This window comes from Phalacrocorax aristotelis, chromosome W (assembly GCF_949628215.1).
Source record: "Phalacrocorax aristotelis chromosome W, bGulAri2.1, whole genome shotgun sequence".
Classification (NCBI taxonomy): domain Eukaryota; kingdom Metazoa; phylum Chordata; class Aves; order Suliformes; family Phalacrocoracidae; genus Phalacrocorax; species Phalacrocorax aristotelis.
The window spans coordinates 28,613,633-28,636,372 of record NC_134310.1 but is presented as its reverse complement, the minus strand read 5'-3'; the positions used below and the strand labels follow the sequence as shown (position 1 = coordinate 28,636,372).

Here is a 22,740-nt window from a genome sequence, read left to right as displayed (position 1 = left end):
ACTTCTCACTGCAGCGTGGCTAAGAGTCCCCACCTACCGGTCTGTGATTTCTTGCTGACCTGTGGCTGGACACGTGGGAAGCCAACGTGGGCTCGCCACGAGGACGTGACCCACCATGGGCTCATGGTCCCCCATGCCCTCGCCACCGGCCATGGCCTTGAGGGTGTGATTCCACTGCGGGCTGGCTTGCCCGTTGTTGGTGGGGGGCCACACACCATGAATTTTGCTTCCCCCGTGAAAAAAGAAAAGAGGGAGCGAGAAGGAAAAGGCGTCGGATGGAAAACACCCTGGCTGCCTGCTGGGGGGAGTGGAACCAGCTAATTTCATGCATCTCCTTCTTGTTAGAGTGGGGTCCCTCCTCACCTGCTCCTGGGCACGGTTTCCTGCACCCCGAGCCAGCAACAAGGAATCTGACTCCAGTTTAAAGGCAAGGAGCTTGTCCACGGTTTGTAGCCCGGCTCCCATCCCAGGAGGGGACCCGCTCGGAGCCGCTGCCCGCGGTGGGCAGGGTTTACCAGCTGTCTGCACCGATCTTGTGCCTTGCCACCTCCCTCTGCACTGGCCCGTGGCAGGAGGATGCAGAGAGCCCCGTGTTGGGGGTCTCACTCCCAGGCAGTACCATCCTGGGGTTTCCCTGTTCGCTCCTGCTTGCACCCAACTGCTGCTCCGTCACCGCTGGGTGTCTGGGGGCAAGCGGCTGCCAGCACCCTCGCCCAGCCCATAACAGGGCTCACTGCTGATGCCCTGGGCTATGTGTGGAAAATGCTAGAAAAAGACACCCCCTGACACACCATTCAGGGGTCGCTTGGTGGCTTGGCCCTGGCCTGGGGGTTCTTGCCTCTGGGGCATCTGCTTGCACCTACCCCAAAGGCTTCTCAGCGCTGGACTCCTACTGCTCAGCCCTTCCCTCTCATCCTGCCAGCCCCAGACACCCCTCTGCCCACCCTGGGACCCCGCAGCACCCAGCTGCCTGTGAGGACACCGTGCGAGCCCCCAGATCCCATCGCCCGGGCACTGCGGCTGCGGGACACTGCCTCCCACGCCAGCCCTGCACAGCCAGGGCTGCCCAGAGCATCCTCCGCTCGGCTCCCTGCCTGCTGCACAGGCAGCAAGCTAGGAACACCATCCCTCTTCCCCTCCGTTTAGCGAGCTGAGCCCAGCCCGCAGAGCGCAGCATCCCCCTCCAGCACCCGGCATTGCTGCGCTGCGTGGGGGTGACATCGCACCCCCGATTTAGGGACAGGCGGGGGCCGTGCTCCGGCAGCGGAGGCTGCTGGCAGGCAGCAGACCAGGCTCTGCATCCCCTTGGGAGATCCTTCTTTGGCTGCGACTCACACCGAGCACCCCAGCATCCATCCACAGCCCTACCCGGGGTCGGGCAGCACCTCCTTGTCCCCGTCTCCGCATCCTGGAGCAAAAAAGCAGCTGAGGCCAGCACCAGCCCCAGCTCCTCGGGGGCCCCGCGCTGCTGCTGGCTCCGAGGATGGGACCCCGCTGAGCTACTGAAGTGCTAAAAACGAGCCTCCAGGCCCTTGCATGAGCTTTTGTGTCGTGCTTGGCATGGGAAGAGCTCGAATGTGGCGTGGACGCAGGCGCCGTGCCAGGAAAAACACATGCCGTGGGGGAAAGGTGGGCGCGTACACGTGTGAGCACGTCCCAGCCCTCGAGCCCGGGCGGCCGCGGTGCGTTACGCTGACGTGTCGCACGCACGCACGGCCCGATTTACGCTTTCCCTCCTCAAAATGGGCGCCCGGGTGTCAGTGGGTGATCTTCAGTGGGAAAAGCCTTCATTCCCCAGCCCTTCTTTATAGGCATACGAAAGCACGTGCGTGCAGTCCCCCTCACTGCCGTGTCTCAGCCTCCTCCTCCTCCTCGCGGCTGACGGGTGGACGTGTTGGGGTGCATGGCCCCCGGCCCTCCCAGCACCCACCGAGCCCACCCACCTCACGGGCGTTGGGACTAGCTCCCCAAGGAATGTAGCATCTCCTTTTATGCTGAATCTCTTGATCTGGCGACTCTGCTGGCGCCACAGCCTGCAGCAGAGAGGAGCATCGCTCCGTGTCTGTGCAACACAGCCCAAGCAGGGGATTTCTCTCTGGTTTGCTGGAGGTTTAATCCTGGCTCAGCCCGCAAAGATGGGATGGTGAGCTGGGAACCGACCTGCGCCCTCCCGCTGGCCCCCATGCTGGGGCTCAAACCCACTCCCCAGTGGGCGACAGGTACCCTGTGAAGACACCAACTCATCCGGGTCTGGTACAAACCTTTTATTTCCCCTCTGCCCGCGCCGCCCAGCCAGCTTGGGGCTGGGTTTGCCCTTTGGGAGCGAAGCCGGGGGAGCTCTGTGGCCAGCCTCTCCCCTGAGCTCGCAGCCCGGGGCGGGGAGAGCCGCCGTGGCCAGGACAACACCACAGACTCCACCAAGCTTTACACTGAGCCGAGCGGCCAAAAAGCAACAACGAAAAGTGTACCTCAAAACGGACACGAGACACCCCCCCCAAACCCAGTTCCCCAAACCCAGATATGTTGCATGGGTGAAAATGATACGAAGCAGCACAAAACCAGTGAGGATGGGGACGAGAGCCCCCCGCCCCACCACGCCACAGCCCTCCGAGACCACTCAGCACCAAGGAGCGTCTGGCACACGGAGAGAGCCTAAAAACCCAAGGGTGGGGAGTCGCGGGTAATAAGTTAATCTGTACAGACATGTTAGGTGGTTACAGGGATGGCAGGGACCGCCGACCCTGAGCCATCCCTCCTGAACACAGGGGTGTCCCCACAGGCGCTGGGGGCCGATGAACCACATGCTGGTGCAAATCAAACCACAAAACGACGCACAAAGTCAAGTGATGGAGAACGGCGGGGAGATGGGGAGACACCCTGGCTCGCACCGAGCCCAGCTGCGGGAGCAGAGCCCTGCAGAGCAGGGGGAGGGAGGGAACCCCTCCACGCCAAACGGCTATGCCAGGGCAAGCCGAGGGGTCCCTGCTTGGCCAGGAGTCCCCAGGGCTGGCCCCTGGCTTCCCAGGCAGCGTTGTGAGCCCAGGGACCCAGAGATCGGCTGCTGCTACGTCCTGCCATCAGCTACAGCCCCACAGGGCGAGCCGCTCCTGGCATCAGGCAGGGATGCTGAACCCAGGACAAAGGTGTCCTGGCAGCTCCCACCTCCTGCCCGAGCTCAGACACGCCACAGCAGCATGAGCCAGGGAAATGTCACCTCGTCCCCTGCTCGGTCCCACCAGCAACCCATCAGCATCAGGGCCAGCTGCCCCAAAGGCATCATGGAGCAGGGAGGGGAAGGAGCCATCCCGGGGCCCCTCCGCAGCCCCAGGAAGGGGCCGGCTGGGTCCTCGCGTGGGCATGGAGTCGGCGAGATCCACTCCTCTCTCCGGCTGCCAACACCAAATCCATTCGCCACGTTTCGGCTCCCCAAGGCAATCGGCTCCGGCCGGCGGAAGGGAGTTCCCAGGGCCAGAGACGGCGCCTTGGAGGCTCAGCCCAAGGTGGGAGGCCGGGGATGTGCCGAGCCAAAGCCCAGAACGCTGCAGACACTCTCCATCCCCCACCGCAGCCGGCTCCCTCCTGCCCAGCGCTGGACCCATGCCCGGAGGGCTGCGGGGCCCCGGGGGCTCTGGTCGGGAGGAGACGGACCGCCCCGCTACAAGGACGGGCTCCCCCCGGCCTCCCCACTCTGGCAGCTCCTCTCTTGGCTCTCGAGCGCTGGAAACCAGGATCCCAGCAAACAGCACATCTACAGAGGAGGCAAAGCCGCTGCCCGTCTCCCGGGAGCCCCCTCCGCAGCGGCTGTCCCTGGGGAGGAGAGCAGGACCGAGCCAGATCATACCCCCGGTCCCCCCGTGCCAGAGCCAAAGAAGCCCCTCCAGGAGCTGAGGATGTGGGGCAGCTGGAGGGGCAGCGGAGCGGGACCGGGGACGATGCCATGGGGATGGTGACAGGGAGGTGGCATGGAGGTGATGGGAAGGGATGGGAGCGCTACAGGACGGTCTTGTCCAGGTCGACTTTGAGGGGCAGCGGCCCCGCGTCCTCGCCGCTGTGCGCGGGGTACAGGGTGACGGCGATGACAGGCGGCAGGGGGAAGGTGCTGGGGCCATCCAGGTCCTCCAGGTACTCCTTGTCCCCATTGATGCTCAGAGGCTGGAAAAGAGGGGACGGTGCAGCACCGGAGCGGGGGACAGGATCCCCTTGTCCCCAAACTGGGAACACCGCGGGGCTGGCTGGGGACGTACCGCACAGCATGGACATGCCGGCGAGCCCAGCACGGTGGCCAGGGACCACAAACACTGTATGGCCACATCTCAGCCCTACAAGGTTCACCCAGCCGTGACGGTGAGACCCGGGGTGTCGGGGGACCCCTGTAGGACACCCCCCCGCCAGCTGCGCTAAGAAACCCTGTACCTGGGTCTTGACGTGCTGCTCGGGGGCAGTCACCAAACTGGCACAGCTCAGCCACAGCATCACCATGATGGAGAGGAAGAGGCAGGCGGCCAGGATCCAGCGAGGAAGGCCTGAGCGCCTGTAACACCCCACCACCCCCCGCCAAAGAAAAAGGATGAGTTTATGGCAGGGCACGGGGTGGAAATTGGGGGGGAAGTGTCTGCTCCAGCATGTCCGGCAGGTCCAGGCCCCCGCGCAGCTGCGCTGCACCTACTTGGACATGCAGCCGAGGAAGTCATGCTCCGGCTGCGGGGGTTCTGCATGCTGCGCCTTGGCTTTGCCCCACGGCTCCTTCACGGGGGGCTTCTCCCCCTTCACCCGGGGGCCTGGGGGGGGAGAGGTGATGCTGAGCCCCGGCACCCACTGTGGGGACGCCTGCCCCGCTCCCCACCCACCTGGCAGCACATGATCGGGTGCAGGGGTGCTCAGTGGTCCCCTCTCCCCCCCCGGGGACCCTCTGCCCGCTGTGGGGGCACAGAGGATCCCAGCAGCTTCTTGGAGCAAGTCCCGAGTCCAGACTCACCCCCTCTGCGTGGGTGCGGGGTGTGGGAAGCTAATCAGACCCGAGAAGCGGGTAATTTGTTTAGCTCTGGAGAAATCGGATGAGAGCCAGGAGGGCTCGGAGGCTCCCAGCCCAACCCCCGCACCTGTGTGGGGCTGGGGGACCCGGGGGCTGGACCCCGGTCCTGGCTGCACCGGCTGGGTCTCCTGCGCCTCGGGTACTGGATACTCCATCTCAGGCTGGGACTGGCGGTTTGGCAGGGAAAGAGGGAAAAAGTGGTAAGCGAGGGGGTCCCCACCCCTCTCGGCACCCAGCAGAGAGGGGACATGGGACACCCCCACCTGAAACACCACGACTTTGCCATCATCCGCCTGCAGGTAGAAGGTCCAAGTGGAGGAGATGAAGCTCTGGGCAGAGCTGACGATGTCGTTGCAGAAGGTGGAGACCAAATCGAACATGGAGAACGACGGCGCCTTCAGCTCCAGGCTCTGCAAAGGAGCAGGGACATCGTGTCACCGCCGTCTCCTCATCACCCACCCCTGCGGACGATGTCCCACGCCGAGGACGTGGCCAGGTTGAGCCTGGCACTTAGGTCTGGGGCTCAGCCTGCTTCCCCCGGGGACGGGGATGTGCAGGACCTGTGGTCCAGCCCCGGGAGGGTCACCGAGCCTGGGGCTGGAGTCCCCAGGGCCACCACCCAGCCCCTCGGCAGCCCTGCGCTCGCACCAGTGCTTTAAACAATAGGAGCGGAGCGGCCGAGATGCCGAGGGCGTTTCTCTCCTGGCAGCCTCTCCGTGCCCTGGATTCTTGGCCGTCGCGGCAGTTTGTTATTTTTAAAGCATCCCTGCTGGAATCCGCTTGGCTGCTCCCTGCCACTGGCTTCGAACATTTTCCGACAGCCCCTTGCACGGTCAAACCAGCAAACAGGAAATAAATAGGTCAGATTCTGTATCTAATTATTATACTAAATCTGCTTTGCCTGCTTGTCTGGGAACCCGAAGGAAAAATGCTTTGGGTGGGTGAAGGGGGTGACAGCCCTCCCTGTCAGCCGCTCGCCCCCTTGATACTCATCCCCAGCCTCGAAGCGGGGCTGGGAAATGGGATCAGACACTGGGAAGGTCTTAAAAACAGGCTGCAAAGTGGTTTTTCAAAGGAGCCACAGTTTTTCTACAGCACAAATTCATCTTTGTCTGCAAATGTACAAAGCCAAAAGCCTCTACCTTGGGCCAAAGTCTAATTTAATTAATCGGGCAAAAGCTGAATTAATTAAAAGTAGGAGGAAAAAGCGTTGCTAATTGCTGAGAAGGATAACAGATCAAAACTGGGGGAATCTGCAACAATTGGTGGTCAGAACCCCTCACCCTGGGAATTCGGAGTAATTGCCCTGCCTGGCCCAAACCTCCGGCAGCCTGGGTCGAGCCCAGTTAATCTGCTTCCTATGCTTGGGACGAAGCAGCGCGATGGGCCGGTGGCGGACACGTACCAACCCAGCACGCTCAGAGCACCCGGCCGCAAGGGCATATATAACAGGGGACAAAAAATAAAGCAAGATGCAGCAGGCATCCTGCGGCGTGAGTTTTTGGTGGGAAGTGGGAGCCTGTGGGGAGCGTGCCCGGTCCCAAGCCGCCCCGGGAAAGTGCCAAGGGAAGCCGGGTCCCGGTGCCGGGGCTCACCGAGCTGTGAGGCTGCTGGCGGGGGTGGCCAGGAGGCAGCGAGGGGAGGGATAGAGCTGGATGCCTGTGCTGGGAGGGATGGAGGATGATGGATGGATGGATGGATGGATGGATGGATGGATGGATGGATGGATGGATGGATGGATGGGTGGGTGGGTGGGTGGGTGGATGGGTGGATGAGCGGACGGGTGGACGGGTGGACGGGTGGGTAGATGGATGGATGGGTGGGCAGGCTGCACGTGTCGGGTGTTATAGCCTCCATCCCCAGGGAAAGGAGGGACTGGGCTGAGCTCCCATGGGAGGAAGAGGTCGTTCCTAAAGTGGGACCCAGGGGTCAAGCCACCACATCCCAGCGTCCTCCCGTGGGGTCCCAGGCAGGGCATGGGCTCAGCAGGGTGGCAGTGGTCTCCGTTGCATTGGTGTTGCCTGCTCTGCCTGGCAGTGGGACAAATTTTGATCCCTGCCATGCCCAGGGTGACTGAGATGCCCCATGTCTCCACACCAGGGGTCAGGTGAGGGATGAGGTGGCTGGGAAGCCACCCTGAGGGCAGCTCCACGGCTCCAGGCTCCTTGTGGAGGCAAATGCCTTCCCCAGCCAGTCCCTGGGGCAGACCCATGGGGTGACGATGGCACAAGGATGGAGCAGCCAGGGCACCCTGGGTGGCACAACCAGCCCCCGCCACCTCCTGCCCGCAGACCCTTTGGGGAAGGAGCCAGACACACGGACAGGGCAGAGCCATGCCCAGTGGCACCAGGCACAGGCTGGGCAGGTTAATGGGGGGAACAGGGTGTCCCCATCTCCCCGGCCCCTCACCTTCTCCCTCCTGCTCTCCACCTCAGGCAGCTGCTTGCGGCACCCCGTCAGGCAGCCAAACTGCTCCTCCGCGTTGCTGTAGGCTTCGGCGCACGCTGCGAGGCAGGAGGGAGAGCAGGGTTAGGGGGTGCTTGATCCCCTTGATGAGCCCTGCATCCTCAGGACCCCCCCCCATCCATCCTGATTTACACCCAGTGGGTGTAAATCTGCACCCCGCTCGGTTTGCGGCAGGGTCTGGATGCAGCCCCTGGGCACAGCATGGGCACAGCGGCCCCTGGGCACAGCAGAGGCAGCGTGCTCGGGAGGGTGGAAGGCATTGTGGCAGTGCCTGGGGGACCCCTCCCAGGACAGTGTTTGGGTGCAGGGGCCGCTTGGCTGCCAGTCCCTCACCTGCTTCACACTCGGCTCTGGTTGTGTTCAGCTCGGCGCTTGGATCCACGAAGTGACAGATGGAGAACAGCCGGCAGCCCCGGTAACAGGCGTTGAGAACAGCATCCTGCAGGGAGGAGGAGGAGAACACAGAGCTGGCACCAAGCTCAGCCTGGTGGCTGCGCCGGACCCCCACCGCGGCCCCCCTGCACCCGGCACCGCCACCCTCCCGCAGAACCACAGCCAGGCCTGGCACCCCGAACGTGGGGCGACGGCATCCCCAGGGGAGGGAGAGCTGCCTTCACCCCCCGGGTCTGCAAGCAAAGGTCAGGTTTGCATGTGGCCTCATCCCATCGAAGACGTGGCACGTCCCCCCGTCTCTGTTGGGGTGCTTGGCACTGGCTGGGACCCGGCATGGGCTGGCAGGAGCTGGGGGCTGCGCTGGGGGGTGCATGTATGGCGGGGTGCATGCACCGGGGGGGCCGGGAACACACTGGGGGGGACGCACGGGGTGGGCACTGAGCCTACACGGGGGTCAAAGGCTTCAGGGAAGTGTGGGTGCCCCCACCCACCGGGGTCCACGTGCCCGCAGGGGAGCGCGGGCAGGGCTGGGTGCTGGCAGGGAGGCAGCTCGAGCCCAGATGGGAAAACAACTCCATCACCACCCCCGGCAGTGGGGACCGCGCGGGCTCCTGCCAAGGTGCTGGCCTAGATACGGCCCTGCCACCGCGGAGGCTTGGGAGGGTCCTGGCTGCCACCACAGGGTCCCCAGCACGGCACGGCTACGGCAGCTCTGATCCGGGGCTTTCCGTGATGCTCCAGGTCCAGCAACCAGCACTCGGCTCCATCTCAGTCGCTGCTGCCGTGGCTGGGTGCTGGCCCACCCTGCCGCCGTGGTGGCACCCGCTCGCCCCGGCCGTCCTCTGCCCCGCTGGCCCTGTGCCACCGCGCCCCACGACGGCTCTGCCACGCCGCCGGTGATGGGGTGTCAGCGGGGACAGGGCCTCACCGGTGGCACCACCAACCCGGGGTGGCTGCCACCACCGAGGACAGCCCGAACCTGGCGCGGGTGAGACCGGGGGGGGTACCCCGAAGATGGGATGGGCAAAACCACTGCGGGCACCCCAAACTGGGGTGCATGCCCTCACCGGGGACACCCCAAAGCCACAGCGGAGGAGACCACTGGTTCTCCCAGTGCCCCCCGCAGGAGTGGGCCGGTGCGGTGGCGATGCCCGCGCCGGGTGGGCTGGTACCCCCGGTGCCCCCGATGCTCCCGGTGCCCCTGGTGCTCCCGGTGCTCGCAGTTTTCCCCCGGTGCTCCCGGTGCCCCTGGTCCCCCCCCCCATGCTCCCGGTGCTACCGATGCTCCCCATGCTCCCGGTACCCGCGGAGCCCCCGAGCCCCCGGTGCCCGGCCGGACTCACGGCGGCGGCTCGGCGCGGCAGGCTGCGGCCGCACTGCCCGCGGCACCCGGCGGTATCTCCCAGCTGGGGCGAGAAAGGGTCGGTGGCGACGGCGGCGGCGGCGGTGGCGAGCAGGGCCAGGCCGAGGGCGAGCAGGGCCCGGGGGCGGCGGGCCGCCATGGCGGGCGCGGGGCGCGGAGCGGCGCGGAGCGGAGCGCACCCACCGCCGCCGCCGCCGCCGCTGCCGGCCCCGCCGTGACGCGCCGTGCGCCGGGCGGGGGCGGCGGGGGGAGCCGGGGGCGGGGGGAGCCGCCGCAGCCTGCCGCAGCTCCCGCCGGCACCGGCAGCCCCCCCCGCCGGTGGTACCGGCGGGCAGCGCGGAGCGGGAATGCTGCTGGGGGCGGGGGGCGGGGTGCGGGAGGATGGGGGGGTGCGGGGGTATCACGGGATGCGGGGGGGGGGGCGGGGAGCTGAGGACCGGGCAGTGCTCAGGCACTGGGGGATGCGGGAGTAACGGGGGGGCCTGGGGACCGGGGGATGCGGGGGAAACGTGGGATGCAGGAGGACGGGAGGGGGGGCTGAGGACCAGGGGATGCTCGGGCACTGGAGGATGCGGGGGTACCACGGGATGTGTGAGGACAGGGGCGTGCCCAGGCACTGGGGGATGCAGGAGTACCATGGGATGCAGGAGGATGGGGTAGGGGCTGGGGACCAGGGGATGCTCGGTCACTGCGGGGTGTGGGGGCAATGTGGGATGCAGGAGGATGGGGGAGGCCTGGGGACCGGGGGATGCGGGGATAACATGGGATACAGGAGGACAGCGGGCCTGGGGAGTGGAGGATGCTCGGGCACCTTGGCATGCGGGGGTACCACAGGATGCAGGAGGACAGGGGGTGCCCAGGCACGCGGGGATGCAGGGGGACCAGGAGATGCACAGGGAGCAGAAGGTGTAGGGGGACTGGGGGGTGTGGGGGCACACTGGGGGATGCAGGGAGATTGGGGGGCACCAGGGAGGCAGGAGGACCAGGGGGTGCACAGGGATCAGAGGGCTACAGCAGGACTGGGGGATGCAGGGGGATGGGGGGAGCCCCACTGGCACCAGCATCACAGGGGGACCGGGAGGCACATGGGGACCGGGGGACACACTGGCACGGGTGGCACACAGAGATGGGCACAGAGGGGCGGGGTTGCCCTGGCACTGGGGTCACATTGGCACCACGGAGCAGCAGCACCGGGGCCTCACTGCCACCCAGGTCAGCACCCCCCCCAGGGACGGTCCCCCCAGGAGTGGATGAGCCCCTTGTCCCCAGCCAGCATTAGACCCAGGCATGCCACCCTCTGTGTCCCTCGGGGCCTCCCTGAGCCGCCTCGGCGCATCCCACCAGCACCCATGCTCCACAGGGCCCCTTCCAGCCAGGCTGCTGGGCCCTCCCTGACACCCCAGATTTACAGCTTTGATTTCCAGGGTTTAAAAGACATAAAAGGCACAGGCTTGGCCCTGCGTGCTGCGTCGCCACTGCCCTGCCCATTAGCCTTATTTATGGCAGCACCCCAAAGTGGGCCTGGGAGAGGGAGGAGGAGGAGGAGAGCCAGGGGCTTCGCTAACCTCCAGCTCTAATGGGGAACACATGGCAGGACCCCAGTGCAGGGAAGGGGGGTGCCCTGGTCCCAGCCAAGGGTTGAGGGGTGCTCCATGCCTTGGGGCAGGGGGAGAGGGCCTGGAGCAGCTGGATCCCCTCAGGGACGGCCAGGGGAGCGCAGCCCCGTGCCCCCCCAGGAGCAGGGAATGGGGCCTCTCCTCGCCCCGCTGCGCTCCGCCAGCTTATTCATCTTGTTAATCAAACCAGGGCCGGGAGAAAATGTGCTCCGGCCGGGCTGGCGGGGCTGCCAGGTCGGCTCCGCTCCCTCCTTCCCCCTCCTGGAGCCCGTCCAGCCCCTCAGCCTCGTGTCCGGCACTGGTGACTAATGGCCAAGTAAATGGGATAGATTGGAGGCCGTCACTGTAAATCACAGCGCCGCGCTGCAGGTGAGGTTTCCATCAGCCAGGAGGGACAGAGCCGGAGGCCCAACCCCCAGAGGGACCGAAAGCCACCGGATTGAGTGCTGGGAGCGCTGGGAGTGCTGTGCTGGGAGCCGGGATCAAGTGCTGGTGGTGGGCAACGCTCCTGCCGCACCTGCCCGCACTACGCCTGGCGCCATCCCATGCTCCTTCCACTCACCTTTTAACAGAAAACCCCCTTCCCAGGCAATAATATTTGAGTTGGCAAATATTTACCACTGGGTAATTCCCTCTCCTGCCTCCCTCTGCTTCCCACCCCTCTCCAGAAACCCTCGATGCCTCTTGCATTTATCACTACTGACCCACATTTTTTTTTCTGGAGCCTTTTGTGAAGGTCCTCCCACACTACTGGGGTGTCCCCACATTCCCCCTCATGGGGAGGGGACCCGTCACCCCGTGTGCCAACCCCACAGAGCCCATCCCTCGTGCTCAAGCACCCCCTCAACATCAACCGCATATTTTTCCCCCCTTCTAGAGATCAGCAAACTCCATCGCGGGACTTTTTGTGCTTCCCAAAGCAAACAGAGGTGGGAAGGTGCGGCCGCCTGCTGCGAGGATGCTCTTGAGTGAAAGGGTTGTACTGGGGGGGCGGCAGGGAAGGGGTTAAGCAGGTTATAAATTACCCATGGATGTGGAAATGTGACTGAGAGGAATATAAAGAAAACTCTGACTGCTGGATTCTTTGCATTTCTAGCCTCTTTATTTTTCCCCCAGGTCACTTTAAAAGGATGCAGGCAGTCAGAGGCAGCTCCGCTGAGCCTCTCCTCCTGCTTTTTCTGGGTTTTTGGGTTTTTTTGTTGTTTGTTTTTTACACCCTGGCCCTTGAGCCAGATGCTGTCTCTGTCCAAGGACTTTATGGAGCAAGCTCTGGCTGGGAAATCAAGTAATTAGATTAATTCAGGGTAGATGTGCCAGGCCCAGCCCCGGTGACACATGATGGAGGGCTGGCAGGAAGGTGACGATGGCTGGTGGGAAGCCAGAGTGAGGATGCGCAGCCTGGGTTTGGGGATGTCACCAGGGCCACCCTGGGGTCCTGGATCCTTCTGGGGGGGGTCACACCCCGCCTGGGCAAAGCAAGGAGATCGTGGCTGTACGGGCTCGGCCGCTTGGGAGCTGGGCCCCACGGCCAGATCCTGCACCGCAACAGGGCAAAGAGGCCCTGGGAACGGAGCCACGCCGGGGGGGGCAGCCGGACCACGGCAGCCCCAGGGGACCACCGCGCTGACGCCGACAGCCCGGTTCGGGGGTCAAAGGGGGCTGCCAGGCCTGATCCTGCCTCCCAGCCCCCTGCGGGAGCCCGGCCGGTGCCTGCGAGCGTGGTGGCTTGTGGGCAGGAGGGAGCAGCCCTTTAAAGGTCACTGTCAAAGGGCAGCGCTGACCACGTCTGCCCGCCGACCGACGCGCTGGCCGACGCGCTGACTCAGAACGCGGGAGAGCGGCTCTGTCATCTCCGGCTGCTCCCCGGCACTGCCACCAGCCGCATCCCAACACCACCCCAGCGCTGCCTGGGTTTGGGGACCACAGGCACAGCAGGGCTCACTCAGGGCTCGGCTGTGTCCCCCCCCCCGTCCCCATCCCACAGCATCGGGTCCGGATGCTGCTACGGGTCGGGGAGGGCAAATGGCCCCAAGCCACCTGGGGTGACACCCCAGGGACATCCCAGGTGACACCAGTGGGGGCCAATGCTCCCCTCTCCTCCCAACACCGCTGTCCCCCACATTCCCCCTGACCCCCCAGCAAAGCCTCAAGCCACCTTCTCATGATGCCTTTGCTGGAGCCAGCCATGTCCCCTCTGCTGGCATCAGGAGGGGTGTCACCCCCCACCCTGGGAACCCACCCATCCCTGCTTCCCGAAACAACCGCACTAAATCCCACTTCATCGTTGGCTCCGGGTGGAAGGCGAGGGGCTTGGCCGGGGGAAGGAGAAGGCAGATGGGGGACATGGTGTGGGCAGGCAGCGGTGCAGGCAGCGCAGGTGGGCGGCTGTGATGGCTGCTGGTGCCGACTCCGGCTCCAGGGGGACGCTTTCTCCTTCCCCCCCGCCCCCCCCGCAGCACCCACCGCTGGCTCCTGCCCCAGGGTCACTTCCCGGGGCCCCCCTCCCCGGGTGATCTGGGTGGTGGGTCGGGATTGCGGGCGGCCGCCAGCCCCCAGGGCAGCCGTGATTCACTCGGCCAGACTGCGGACGCTGGGGCTGAAGTTTCTCAGGCTGGGTGGCTCCCCGAGCCTGACGTTTTTGGGAAATTTCAACAAAAACAGTTCAGAAGCTTCCAAAAAACAGGACGATGGGAAAAGGCATTGTTTTCTCTCCCTCCTGCTCCCTTTTTTGATTTTATTTTCTAATCCGTGCAGTCCCTCTGGAGGGTGCCCAACGCCTCGGAGCCCTGCAGTGACTCCCTGCAGTGTCACCCCCCCACCCCGTGCCATGGGGCAGGGGCTGACTCATGGGGTCACCCCTTTGGGAGGGGCACCCCGGGCCACTCAGGTGTTCCCTGCCACCCCCGGCTTTGTCCCCCCAGGGAGCGATGTCCCTGTCCTCTCATGGAGCACTGGGACAGGAAAAGCCACCGGAAAATGTCCCCATGGTCTGGAAATACCCACACCCCCCCCCCAGCTCTAAGCCCCCACAGTCACCCACAAACTTTGCCCACAGCAGCAGTCCCATGCCTCGGGGGTCCCAGCCCCATATGAACCTCAGGGTCAAGGCCACCAGGTTCCTCCGTGTCCCCTCTGTTAGCGGGGGGGCGACACAACCCAGGCACCCCTCAGCATGGCGTGCTCTCGGGGCACCCCACTGCACCCCATCCCGCACCCCAAGGCTCAGGCAGACCTAAAGGACGCGCAGCTGGGGACAGCCTACGCTCAGAGATGGTGGCCTTGCCACAGCTGGGACCCGCTCTCCGGGGGCCTTTGCCACTCAGCCGGGGGGTCTGCAGAGCTCTTGGTGCCACCGAGCGCCGGGAGGGGGGACGGGAGGTGGCAGGGGGACCAGAGGAGGCGCCGGGATGGAGGTGTGATGCCCAAGTGGCCGGCTTCACCAGGGTGCCGGTGGCACAACCGGGCACGCCACCACCGCCGGGCTGCCCCGGGACCCCTGGGACATAACACACCCCAACCCGGCGGGGGGTTGGAGCCACTCGGGGTGTTTTTCCCACTTTTAGTTTTTTTTTGGGGGGGGGAGAGAACTAAAGATGATGGATTCGATAGAAAACATCGGGATTTATGGGAAGACATTCCCATTTTCACTCCCCCAAAAAAGTAATAATGGGGTTTGGGTCTTGTAAAGACACTTTTGATGGGGGGGAGCCTCCCGGGGGGCCCGGCCCGGCCGCGCGTGCAGCACCGGGAGCGGCCCCGGGGGCACGGGAGGGTCCGTGGCGGCCGCGCATGAGTCACCCGTGGGAAGGCGGCCCCGGGGCGGCTCTTACTCACCTTCCGCGGGGCTCGGGGGGAGCGGGACACCGGCCCCGGGGTGGGGGGGGGGGGGGTGGGGGTGGGGGGTGCAGCATCCCGCCTCAGCACCGGGCGCTGCCGGACGGGCACCGCGTGTCGGGGATCGGGACCGGGGCCGGTACCGGAGCGGGGCGGTGGGGCCCCGGGGCCGGTGTCTTTCTGCCCCCCCGGGGGCGGGCCCGGGCCGGGCGGGGCGGGGCCAGGGCGGCATTTAGGGCTTTGGTAACCGGGGGTTGCTCAGACTTGCTCGGGACTTCCCCGGACGTGCCGGTGCGCTCCGCCGCCCCGGGCACCGACGGGCACCGGAGCCGGCCATGCCGCCGCTGCCGTTGCTCCCCCCGGTGCTCTTGCTCTGCCTGCGCCTCCTCCGTGCCGAGCCGCTCGCCTGTGAGTACCGGGCGGCTCCTGCAAGGTGGGGGGGGGGGAGAGGGGGGCGAGGCGATGCGGGGGGTCCCGTCGGGGCCGGACCCCCACCCCCCGCGGGGCTCCTCCGTTCATCGCGGGCCGGGCGGTGTCGGTCCAGGTGGTGTCCGTCTGTCCCGTCCCGTCCCGTTCCCCGTATCGTGTCCCCCCCCCCGGTCCCCGCCGCGCGGGGATGCGGAGCGGCCCCGGGAGCGGCGGGGGCATCGCGGGGCGCACCTCGGGGCTGTGCTGCGGAGGGCAGCGGGGACCCCTCCTCCCCCCGGCAGGCAGCCCGGACCCCCCCCCCCCCATCCCCGTAGAGAACAATAGAAGAACCCTTTTTTGTTCCCCCCATCCTGGAGAGCGGCAGCCCCCCCACCCCCACCCCCGGGAGCAGCGAGTTCCCCCGCTCCCCATGGAGAAGAGGGACCCCTCTCCCCGAGAAGGGTCGGTCCCCCCTTGTCGTGTCCCCCCCCCCGCCCTGCAGACCCCCCCTCCCGGAGAACAATGCGGCTCCGTTCCCCACCCAGGACAATGGAAACCCCCGTCCTCCGTCCGGAGAACAATAGCGAACCCCTTCCCCACGCGACCCCCTCCCACCCCCGAGAGCCAGGACCCCCCTTCCCCCCCCCCCGAGCCTCTGAGACCCCACTCCTCCTGCGAAGAACAACAGGGACCCCCCCCTTCCCCTCGGAGGGCCGTGCCTCCCCCCCAGTCCCAGAGAACAATGAATCCCCTTTTCCCCACCCAGAACAATAGGGAGCTCCCTCCCCCGCGGAGAACAATGAACCCCCCCTTCCTCCCCCCCCCCCCCCCAAAAAAAAATAAATACCCCTGGGGGGCTCCCCAATGATGCCCATTTGGGGGTCCCACCCAGCAGTGGCAGGTCTGGGAGGTGCCACCTGTGGGCTGAGCTGTGGGTGGCCTCAGCCCCGCGGGGATCGGGGTGCCCCCTCGCCATGGGGGGACACACGGGAGGGCTCCCCTTTCCCCTAAACCCAAATTAGCCTCCGTCCCACCCGTCGCCTCGTTGCTTCCCCTCCGGCCCGAGCGAAGGGGAGGCGAGAGCCCATTCCCCGCAGCAGGAAGTTTGGCTTCCTCCCTATGATGGGAATTTCTCAAGGCGATGGATGTTCGCTCCGACGCGCAAATGGGTCCCGCCAAGAAAAGCCACCGCTCCTGCGTCCCCATCCCTGGTGATGCCACGGGGTCCCGGCCACCCGGGTGTCGTACCCCCTGACCCATGCATGTTGTTAACGGGGAAGTCCTGAAGAGCAAGAATTAGGGCAAAAATTGCAGAAGCAGTGGAGGGGGGAGGAAAAAGGCTCCAAAAATCCCTTTAGGAGCCATTAATGAGAGCTTCCAAATCGAGGTGGGTTTCGGCGTGGAGCTGCGCCCTTCCCGGTGCCCTTCCCGGGGCTGGAGGGGTTAATCCCACCGGGGCCAATGTGGGGCCGTGGCCGGACCCCTGTTGGGGCTGACCCCGCGCTATTTGGCTCACCCCAGTAAGAGGATGCCTGGTGTCGCTTGCAGCCAGTTTCACACCCCCAGGACCCCCATTTTGCCCCCCATGGGGGTCCGGTGCAGCCGACCGGGGCGAGCGCTCACCCCGTGGCCCCTCGACGTGCGGCGCTGGGGAAAGGCGAAGCCAAATCTCCTTTTAGAGAGCGAATGTTTCCCCTCGGTTCAGCTTGGTCGCTCTCACTGGAATGCCTGGGCTTTTTATAAATCCCTCCTCGAGCTGAGGGATGGGCACGAGAAATGCCAGTTGGAGAAAAGAAAGGGAAAAATATAGTGGAAAGGAGGAATAAAGCGTTTTTGGGTGCCACGTCTACCTGCAAACCTCGTTGCTTGAGCTTTAGAAGAGCTCTAAATATGTATATAGATATTTTTAAGATTTATTTTCTTGCAGAATTCAGGGCTGCCCAAATTTCCTTTTGTTCTTCAGGGCAATTATTTATATTATTTCTCCTTAACCCCCTGCATGTCTTAATAAATCTTTTTTAACTGCGTGATCTCTGACACTTATTGGAGGGCTTTTTTTTTTTTCTTTTCTTTCCCAACTCCTTAAAAAGCTGATATAAAAATAAAATGAAATCCGGCCCTTCGGAAGAAAAACATAAACGTTCCCGACACCTTGGAAATGTGGTTTTACTTTATAGCATTACTTAGCACCTGATCAGCATTTTTTTTTTTAATAGGAAAGCCATAAAACCCCCGAGCAGGTATTTTCGTTGCGACTTGCACATTCCACAGGCTGCCTGCGTCTCTCCGGCCCTTTCCTCTCCGATCTGAAAACTTCACACTTTTCCCTTTTAAAACACATGTTCGGCGCTGTGTCTGTGCAGAGGGGGAAGAAAAATTGCAGGGGGGGGGGGGGGGAATAAATATATATATAAAATTAGCCCCTCCGGAGGTTCCTGCTTGGAGGAGAGAGAAAAAATGAGGGGGGGGGGATTGTATATATATTTATATATATAAAATTGGCTCTTCCAGAAGGTCCCACTCAGAGGACGGGAAATGTGTCTGTTTTATGGTGCTTGTGTGTGTTTCTGGTGCTGTTTAGATTAAGATTTAGGAGAATGAGGGCCCGGAGCGCCGGGTCTGTTACCGGCGGCGCTGGAGCAGCCCGGGCTCGGCTAATGGAGGAGCGGGCACTGGGTGGGCTCGTTGGCAGAGCTGGGATGCTTTTTTCCAGAGACCCCGCTGGAGGATGGGGCGAGTCCAGGGGCTGACCCCCCTGGGGAAGGGTTTGCTTTGGGGGTGGGTTGGTGGATCTGTGCCATCACCCATGGGTGCTCGGGATACCCCGGGGTACCCAGCACCAACACGTCCTGGATGCTTTTACACCCAGATGCTTTTACACCCAACCCAACAGCGTCCCCTGAGTGACGGGAGGCGCTGCTAATTAAGATATCTCCACGGTAACGAGGATTTTGGAGCGTTAATTGCACCGGGGTGGGAGCCGGAGCAGCCGACGGGCGCTGAAAGCTGATCGGGGCCGGGGAGGTCGGAGGGGAGAGGAGGTCGTGGCGCTTTCCGGGAGGTAATTTGGGATATTAGCCTGGCGCGTGCGGATGGAGCCGATAAGGCTGATGGACATGGAAAACCCCGGAGCGGGGTCGGGGGAGCCTTTTCTTTTGAAGCCTTGTGGTGAAGGGGTCTTGAAATAAATACAACGTGGGGGGCTTTCCCATCATGGAGGGTCCCCCCAGTATGGACCACCCTTTGGGGGGGGGGGGGGGGCCTGTGCCAGCTCCCAGGGTGGCCCCTCAGGGTGTCCTGGCGCAGGGACCGCGTGTTGAGGTGCGAGCGATGGGTTTGGCAGAGCCCGGCGGCACATGGTTGGGATTAGGCGGGTGGTCAGTGCTGGTCTCGGCCAGGAAGCGCTGCCTGGCCCTCGGTGGCGTGCTCTGGGGGGGCTGCTGGCCAGCATCGCTGGGAAAGGCGGGGGGGGTGGGGGGAAACCAACCCCCAAAACTTTCCATAGTTGCTTCTGAAATCCTTTCGTCACAAAAAGTTTAAAAAGCTGCAACCCAGCCCCCGCCCAGCCCTGGAAAAACCACAGCGCTGCCGAGAACCCCCCAGCCTCGCGCTGCAAAGCTCCCCTAAAGGCTGTTGGCGCTTCCTGGCTTGAGCCCCCTGATCCACCGAGGAGCCCCTGAGCTTGCGGCCGAGCCCGGAGCCTCGCGGGCTCCTGCCTCTGCTTCGGAGGAGGGCAAGCGCTGCTGCAAGGGGCTGTGCCGGGTTAAATATATATATAAAAAATAGATATAAATACATTTAATTTCTTTTATATCTATTTTATATAGATTAAATAGAGATAAAATAGGTATTATATATAATTTTATACATAACTTCTATTCCCCCCCCCCCCCCCCCCCCCCCATCTCTCCGGCTGCAGACCCCGCAGTGATTTCCCCCCAAGACCCCACCCTGCTGATCGGCTCCTCGCTGGTCGCCACGTGCACGGTCAGCCCCGACTTCCACCTGAAAGCTGAGGACCTGTACTGGACCCTGAACGGCCGGCGCCTGCCGGCCGCCTCCTACACCGCCCTCGGCCCCACGCTCAGCGTGGCCCTCGCCCACCTCAACGGCTCCAAGCAGCAGTCGGGGGACAACCTGGTGTGTCACAGCAGAGACGGCGGCATCTTGGCCGGCTCCTGCCTTTACGTTGGACGTACGTCGGCGGCGCCGGCGCGGTTGCACGTGCTGCGTTTCACCCGGCCCTGGCGCTGCTTTGCCGTTTCGGTGGGGAGAGCTGTGGGTGCCGGCGTAGCCGTGGGAGGATTTGGGGATCCCCGCGGGGATTAACACCCCGGTTCTTGCCAAAACGCACCAACGGACATGCAACGGTCGCGCGCGGTTGCTTGCAGCTGCTCTTTTTTAACCTCTTCTCCATGGTTTGTGCCCCAACCCACAGCCTCTGGCTCGCAGGAGCGCGCAGCATAAAGGCTGTTTTGGCAAACCCTCGGTAAAATTACACTTGTCCGAATCAATAATCATAAGATTTTATCTCGCGCTATTTTAAGGACGATGCTACGTCCTAGGAATACAGAGGCTTAACTGGGAACACGAGCTTGGATTTGTTTTTTGGGTTGCTGTTGCTGAGAGAAACCAGCTCCGGAGCCGGGTGCGGGCAGGGGCCGGGCGCAGGCAGGCGCGGGCAGGAGCCTAAACCCCTCCAGCAAACACGTTTGCAGCCGCAGGGCTGGAAACCCGGGGATGGCGGTGGCACCACCTGCCAGGACCGCGGGCTGTGTTTCACCGCTGCGCGTTTTCATCCCCCTCTGCCTCTTTTTCTCTCCCAGTACCCCCAGAAAAACCAGTCAACATCACCTGCTGGTCTAAGAACATGAAGGACCTCACCTGCAAATGGGCGCCAGGGACAGAAGGGGAGACCTTCCTGCACACCAACTACACCCTCAAGTACAAGCTCAGGTGGGGCCACCCCCTCCCTTAATTCCTATTATTCTTTAAAAAATGCCAGAGTGGGATTTAAAGTCTTATGGGGAATGGAGAGCCTGATGTCTCCTGGCTGGCCCCTGCTTGGGGGTGTGATGAGTTTCCTCGGGTCTCAGCTGCCGCGAGCGCTGGCGGGCAGCCACGCTCTGTACGTGCCGGGGAGGAGGAGGAGGGTGAGGAGAAGCTGCGCGGCCCCGGTTGAGCTGGGAATTGCCGGATGAGCCACGAGCGGCCGCCACAGGGCCGGTAACCCAACACCTCGGCAGCGCGATGCCGGCAGTGTTGAGTGGCAGATAAATGAGCCGCGGTCCCTGCCGGGAGCAGCCATTTCCTCCGGGGATGGGTGAGCATCCTCGGCTCGACCGCGGCACCCGGCGGTGCCGGTACCGGCACTCAGCGCCCGCCCGCAGGTGGTATGGCCGAGACAACACGTGCCAGGAGTACCACACGGCCGGGCCCTACTCCTGCCACATCCCCAAGGACCTGGCCCTCTTCACGCCCTACGAGATCTGGGTGGAGGCATCCAACCGGCTGGGGGTGGCCGTCTCCGACGTCGTCATGTTGGACATCCTTGACGTGGGTGAGCGACGGCATCGTGATGTCACTGCCATGCCGGTGACCTCGTGGGGGGGAGAGGGCGGTGGGTTCATGCAGTGGGATGTTGGGGGCGGGGTGGGGGGGAGCTGCAGGAAATGGGCGATATGTGAGCAGAATTGCTCCTAATCGAATTAGGCTGTTTTCTCCGAGTTTTTTATTTTTCTGGCATCTGCGGCTCCTTAACCCCCGCGGTGCTGCCTGCGCCGGCCGCGCCAGCCCCTGCCCTGTCCCCGCAGTCACCACCGACCCGCCGTCGGACGTGCACGTCAGCCGGGTGGGGGACCTGGAGGACCAGCTGAGCGTGCGCTGGAGCTCCCCACCGGCGCTTAAGGATTTCCTCTTCCAAGCCAAGTACCAGATCCAGTACCGCGTGGAGGACAGCTCGGAATGGAAGGTAGGTCCCCATCACCCGCCAACGGCGGGGGACAGCACGGGATGCCCAACCGCACCGGTGCTGCCCCCTTCTCCCTCCCCAGGTGGTGGATGATGTGGGCAACCAGACGTCCTGCCGCCTGGCCGGCCTCCGCCCCGGCACCGTCTACTTCGTCCAGGTGCGCTGCAATCCCTTTGGCATCTACGGCTCCAAGAAAGCCGGCATCTGGAGCGACTGGAGCAACCCCACCGCCGCCTCCACCCCACGCAGCGGTGAGCCCCGCCGGTGTTGTTTAGCGGGCAGGGAGGGGATGCCGGCAGCGCTGTGCTCCCCCTCCCCTGCACACATGCAGGGGGGCCCTTCCCTGCTCCGTGCCCGGCACCTGGATTTCTTGCAAAGGAGCCAATTTGGAGCTCAACTTTCCCAGCAGGAAGCCAAAAAAAAGCTGCTCGTTTTCCTCTCGCCCGCCATTATTTATGGCGCGGTGGTGACCAGGGGGTTGAGGCATGTCCATCCCCCATCCAAAGGCAACGCTGACCCCCTTGTCCCCACAGAGCGAGCGGCGGGGGGTTGTGACCCCAAGGGGGGAGAGCAAAACACGACGCTGCGGCGGGAGCTGAAGCAGTTTTTCGGGTGGGTGAAGAAACACGCCTACGGCTGCTCCAACCTCGGCATCAAGCTCTACGACCAGTGGCGCGTGTGGCTGCAGAAATCGCACAAAACACGCAACCAGGTAGGTAAGGAGCCTTTCGCACTTCTTTTCCCTGGCCGGGTGGGGATAAGGGGGGATGCAGGGTGACCCACCCCCCCTACCCCCCACCCCTGGGATGGTGGGGTGGGGGGATGTAGGGTGACACTGACCCCGGGGCGCGCGGCCGGTGGCGACGCGGGGCTCTGCTCCTCTCCACAGGTTCTTCCCAGCGATAAGTTGTAGCCCCCGGGGGACCGAGCGCCGGCAGGATGACACGGGGCGCCCGGCGCCCACCCGGGACCACCCGCGCCTGCCCCGGCCCCGCCGGGGGGGAGCAGGAAGGCGGCCGGGGCGAAGCGTGGCCCCGCAGCTCTGGGGGATGGGATGGGGTGAGGCAGGGGGAGTGGGCTGGGCCAGCTCTGGGAGCCCCTCACATGCTGCTGGCCCCGTGGGACCACAGCCCCCTGCCATGCCACTTGCACCCCATGGCAGCAAGGAGACCCCCCAGCCTCGCCTGGCCAGGGTGGGGGCAGAGGCTTTGCTCCGCAACCGCCAGCCGGAGCAGCCTCGGGGATGAAAGGGGCGGTGGGGTCTTCCTGGGTGTCCCCCCACCCTCAGCACAGCCCCCAGGAAGCGATTTTGGCTGGTTTTCTCCCCAGGGACCCATGTGCGAGTGCACGGGGGGGTCCGTCCCTGGGGAGCCATGCGGGCTGGTTTGAGGCTGCTGGGGTTTGCCCAGTGCCTGCTCCAATTTTGATTCAAACCAGCCTTATTTTGGTTCCATTTCAGTCAATTAGGAACAGATTTAAGCTTAATGCCAATAAACCTCTGAAACCCCACCGGGGTCTGCGTCAGCGGAGCAGCAGCAGCGCGCGGGGACGGGGATGCAGCGGGCAGCCAAACGAGACCCATGTCCCTCGTCACCCCGTCCCAGGGGACCGAGCCAAGGCGAAGGGGGTGGCACTGGGCAGGGGACAAGCCCTTTAG

The 22,740-nt window shown here is 64.1% G+C and overlaps 2 protein-coding genes across 5 annotated transcripts; one reads left to right on the top strand and one right to left on the bottom strand.

The window, feature by feature from the left end:
- Window positions 1-2,249: 2,249 nt before the first annotated feature.
- TMEM59L (transmembrane protein 59 like) lies at window positions 2,250-9,464 on the bottom strand. The gene is made up of 8 exons (XM_075077268.1): window positions 9,235-9,464; window positions 7,832-7,937; window positions 7,442-7,536; window positions 5,296-5,442; window positions 5,100-5,199; window positions 4,667-4,778; window positions 4,414-4,531; window positions 2,250-4,152 (listed from the first exon to the last, which is right to left on the bottom strand). Exons 1-8 carry the CDS (start codon window positions 9,391-9,393, stop codon window positions 3,991-3,993), a joined length of 999 nt encoding a protein of 332 aa, XP_074933369.1. The 5' UTR covers window positions 9,394-9,464; the 3' UTR covers window positions 2,250-3,990.
- A 5,515-nt stretch (window positions 9,465-14,979) lies between these two features.
- On the top strand, window positions 14,980-22,740 carry CRLF1 (cytokine receptor like factor 1). 4 transcript variants are annotated; one of them, XM_075078000.1, is made up of 8 exons: window positions 14,980-15,112; window positions 19,032-19,307; window positions 19,939-20,068; window positions 20,503-20,672; window positions 20,926-21,083; window positions 21,166-21,334; window positions 21,617-21,795; window positions 22,543-22,740. In XM_075078000.1, exons 1-8 carry the CDS (start codon window positions 15,040-15,042, stop codon window positions 22,738-22,740), a joined length of 1,353 nt encoding a protein of 450 aa, XP_074934101.1. In that variant the 5' UTR covers window positions 14,980-15,039. The 4 variants fall into 4 exon arrangements, with proteins under 4 accessions (XP_074934101.1, XP_074934102.1, XP_074934099.1 ...); XM_075078001.1 differs by lacking the exon at window positions 22,543-22,740 and adding an exon at window positions 21,973-22,455 and having other exon boundaries at window positions 21,617-21,806; XM_075077998.1 differs by lacking the exon at window positions 22,543-22,740 and adding an exon at window positions 21,973-22,134.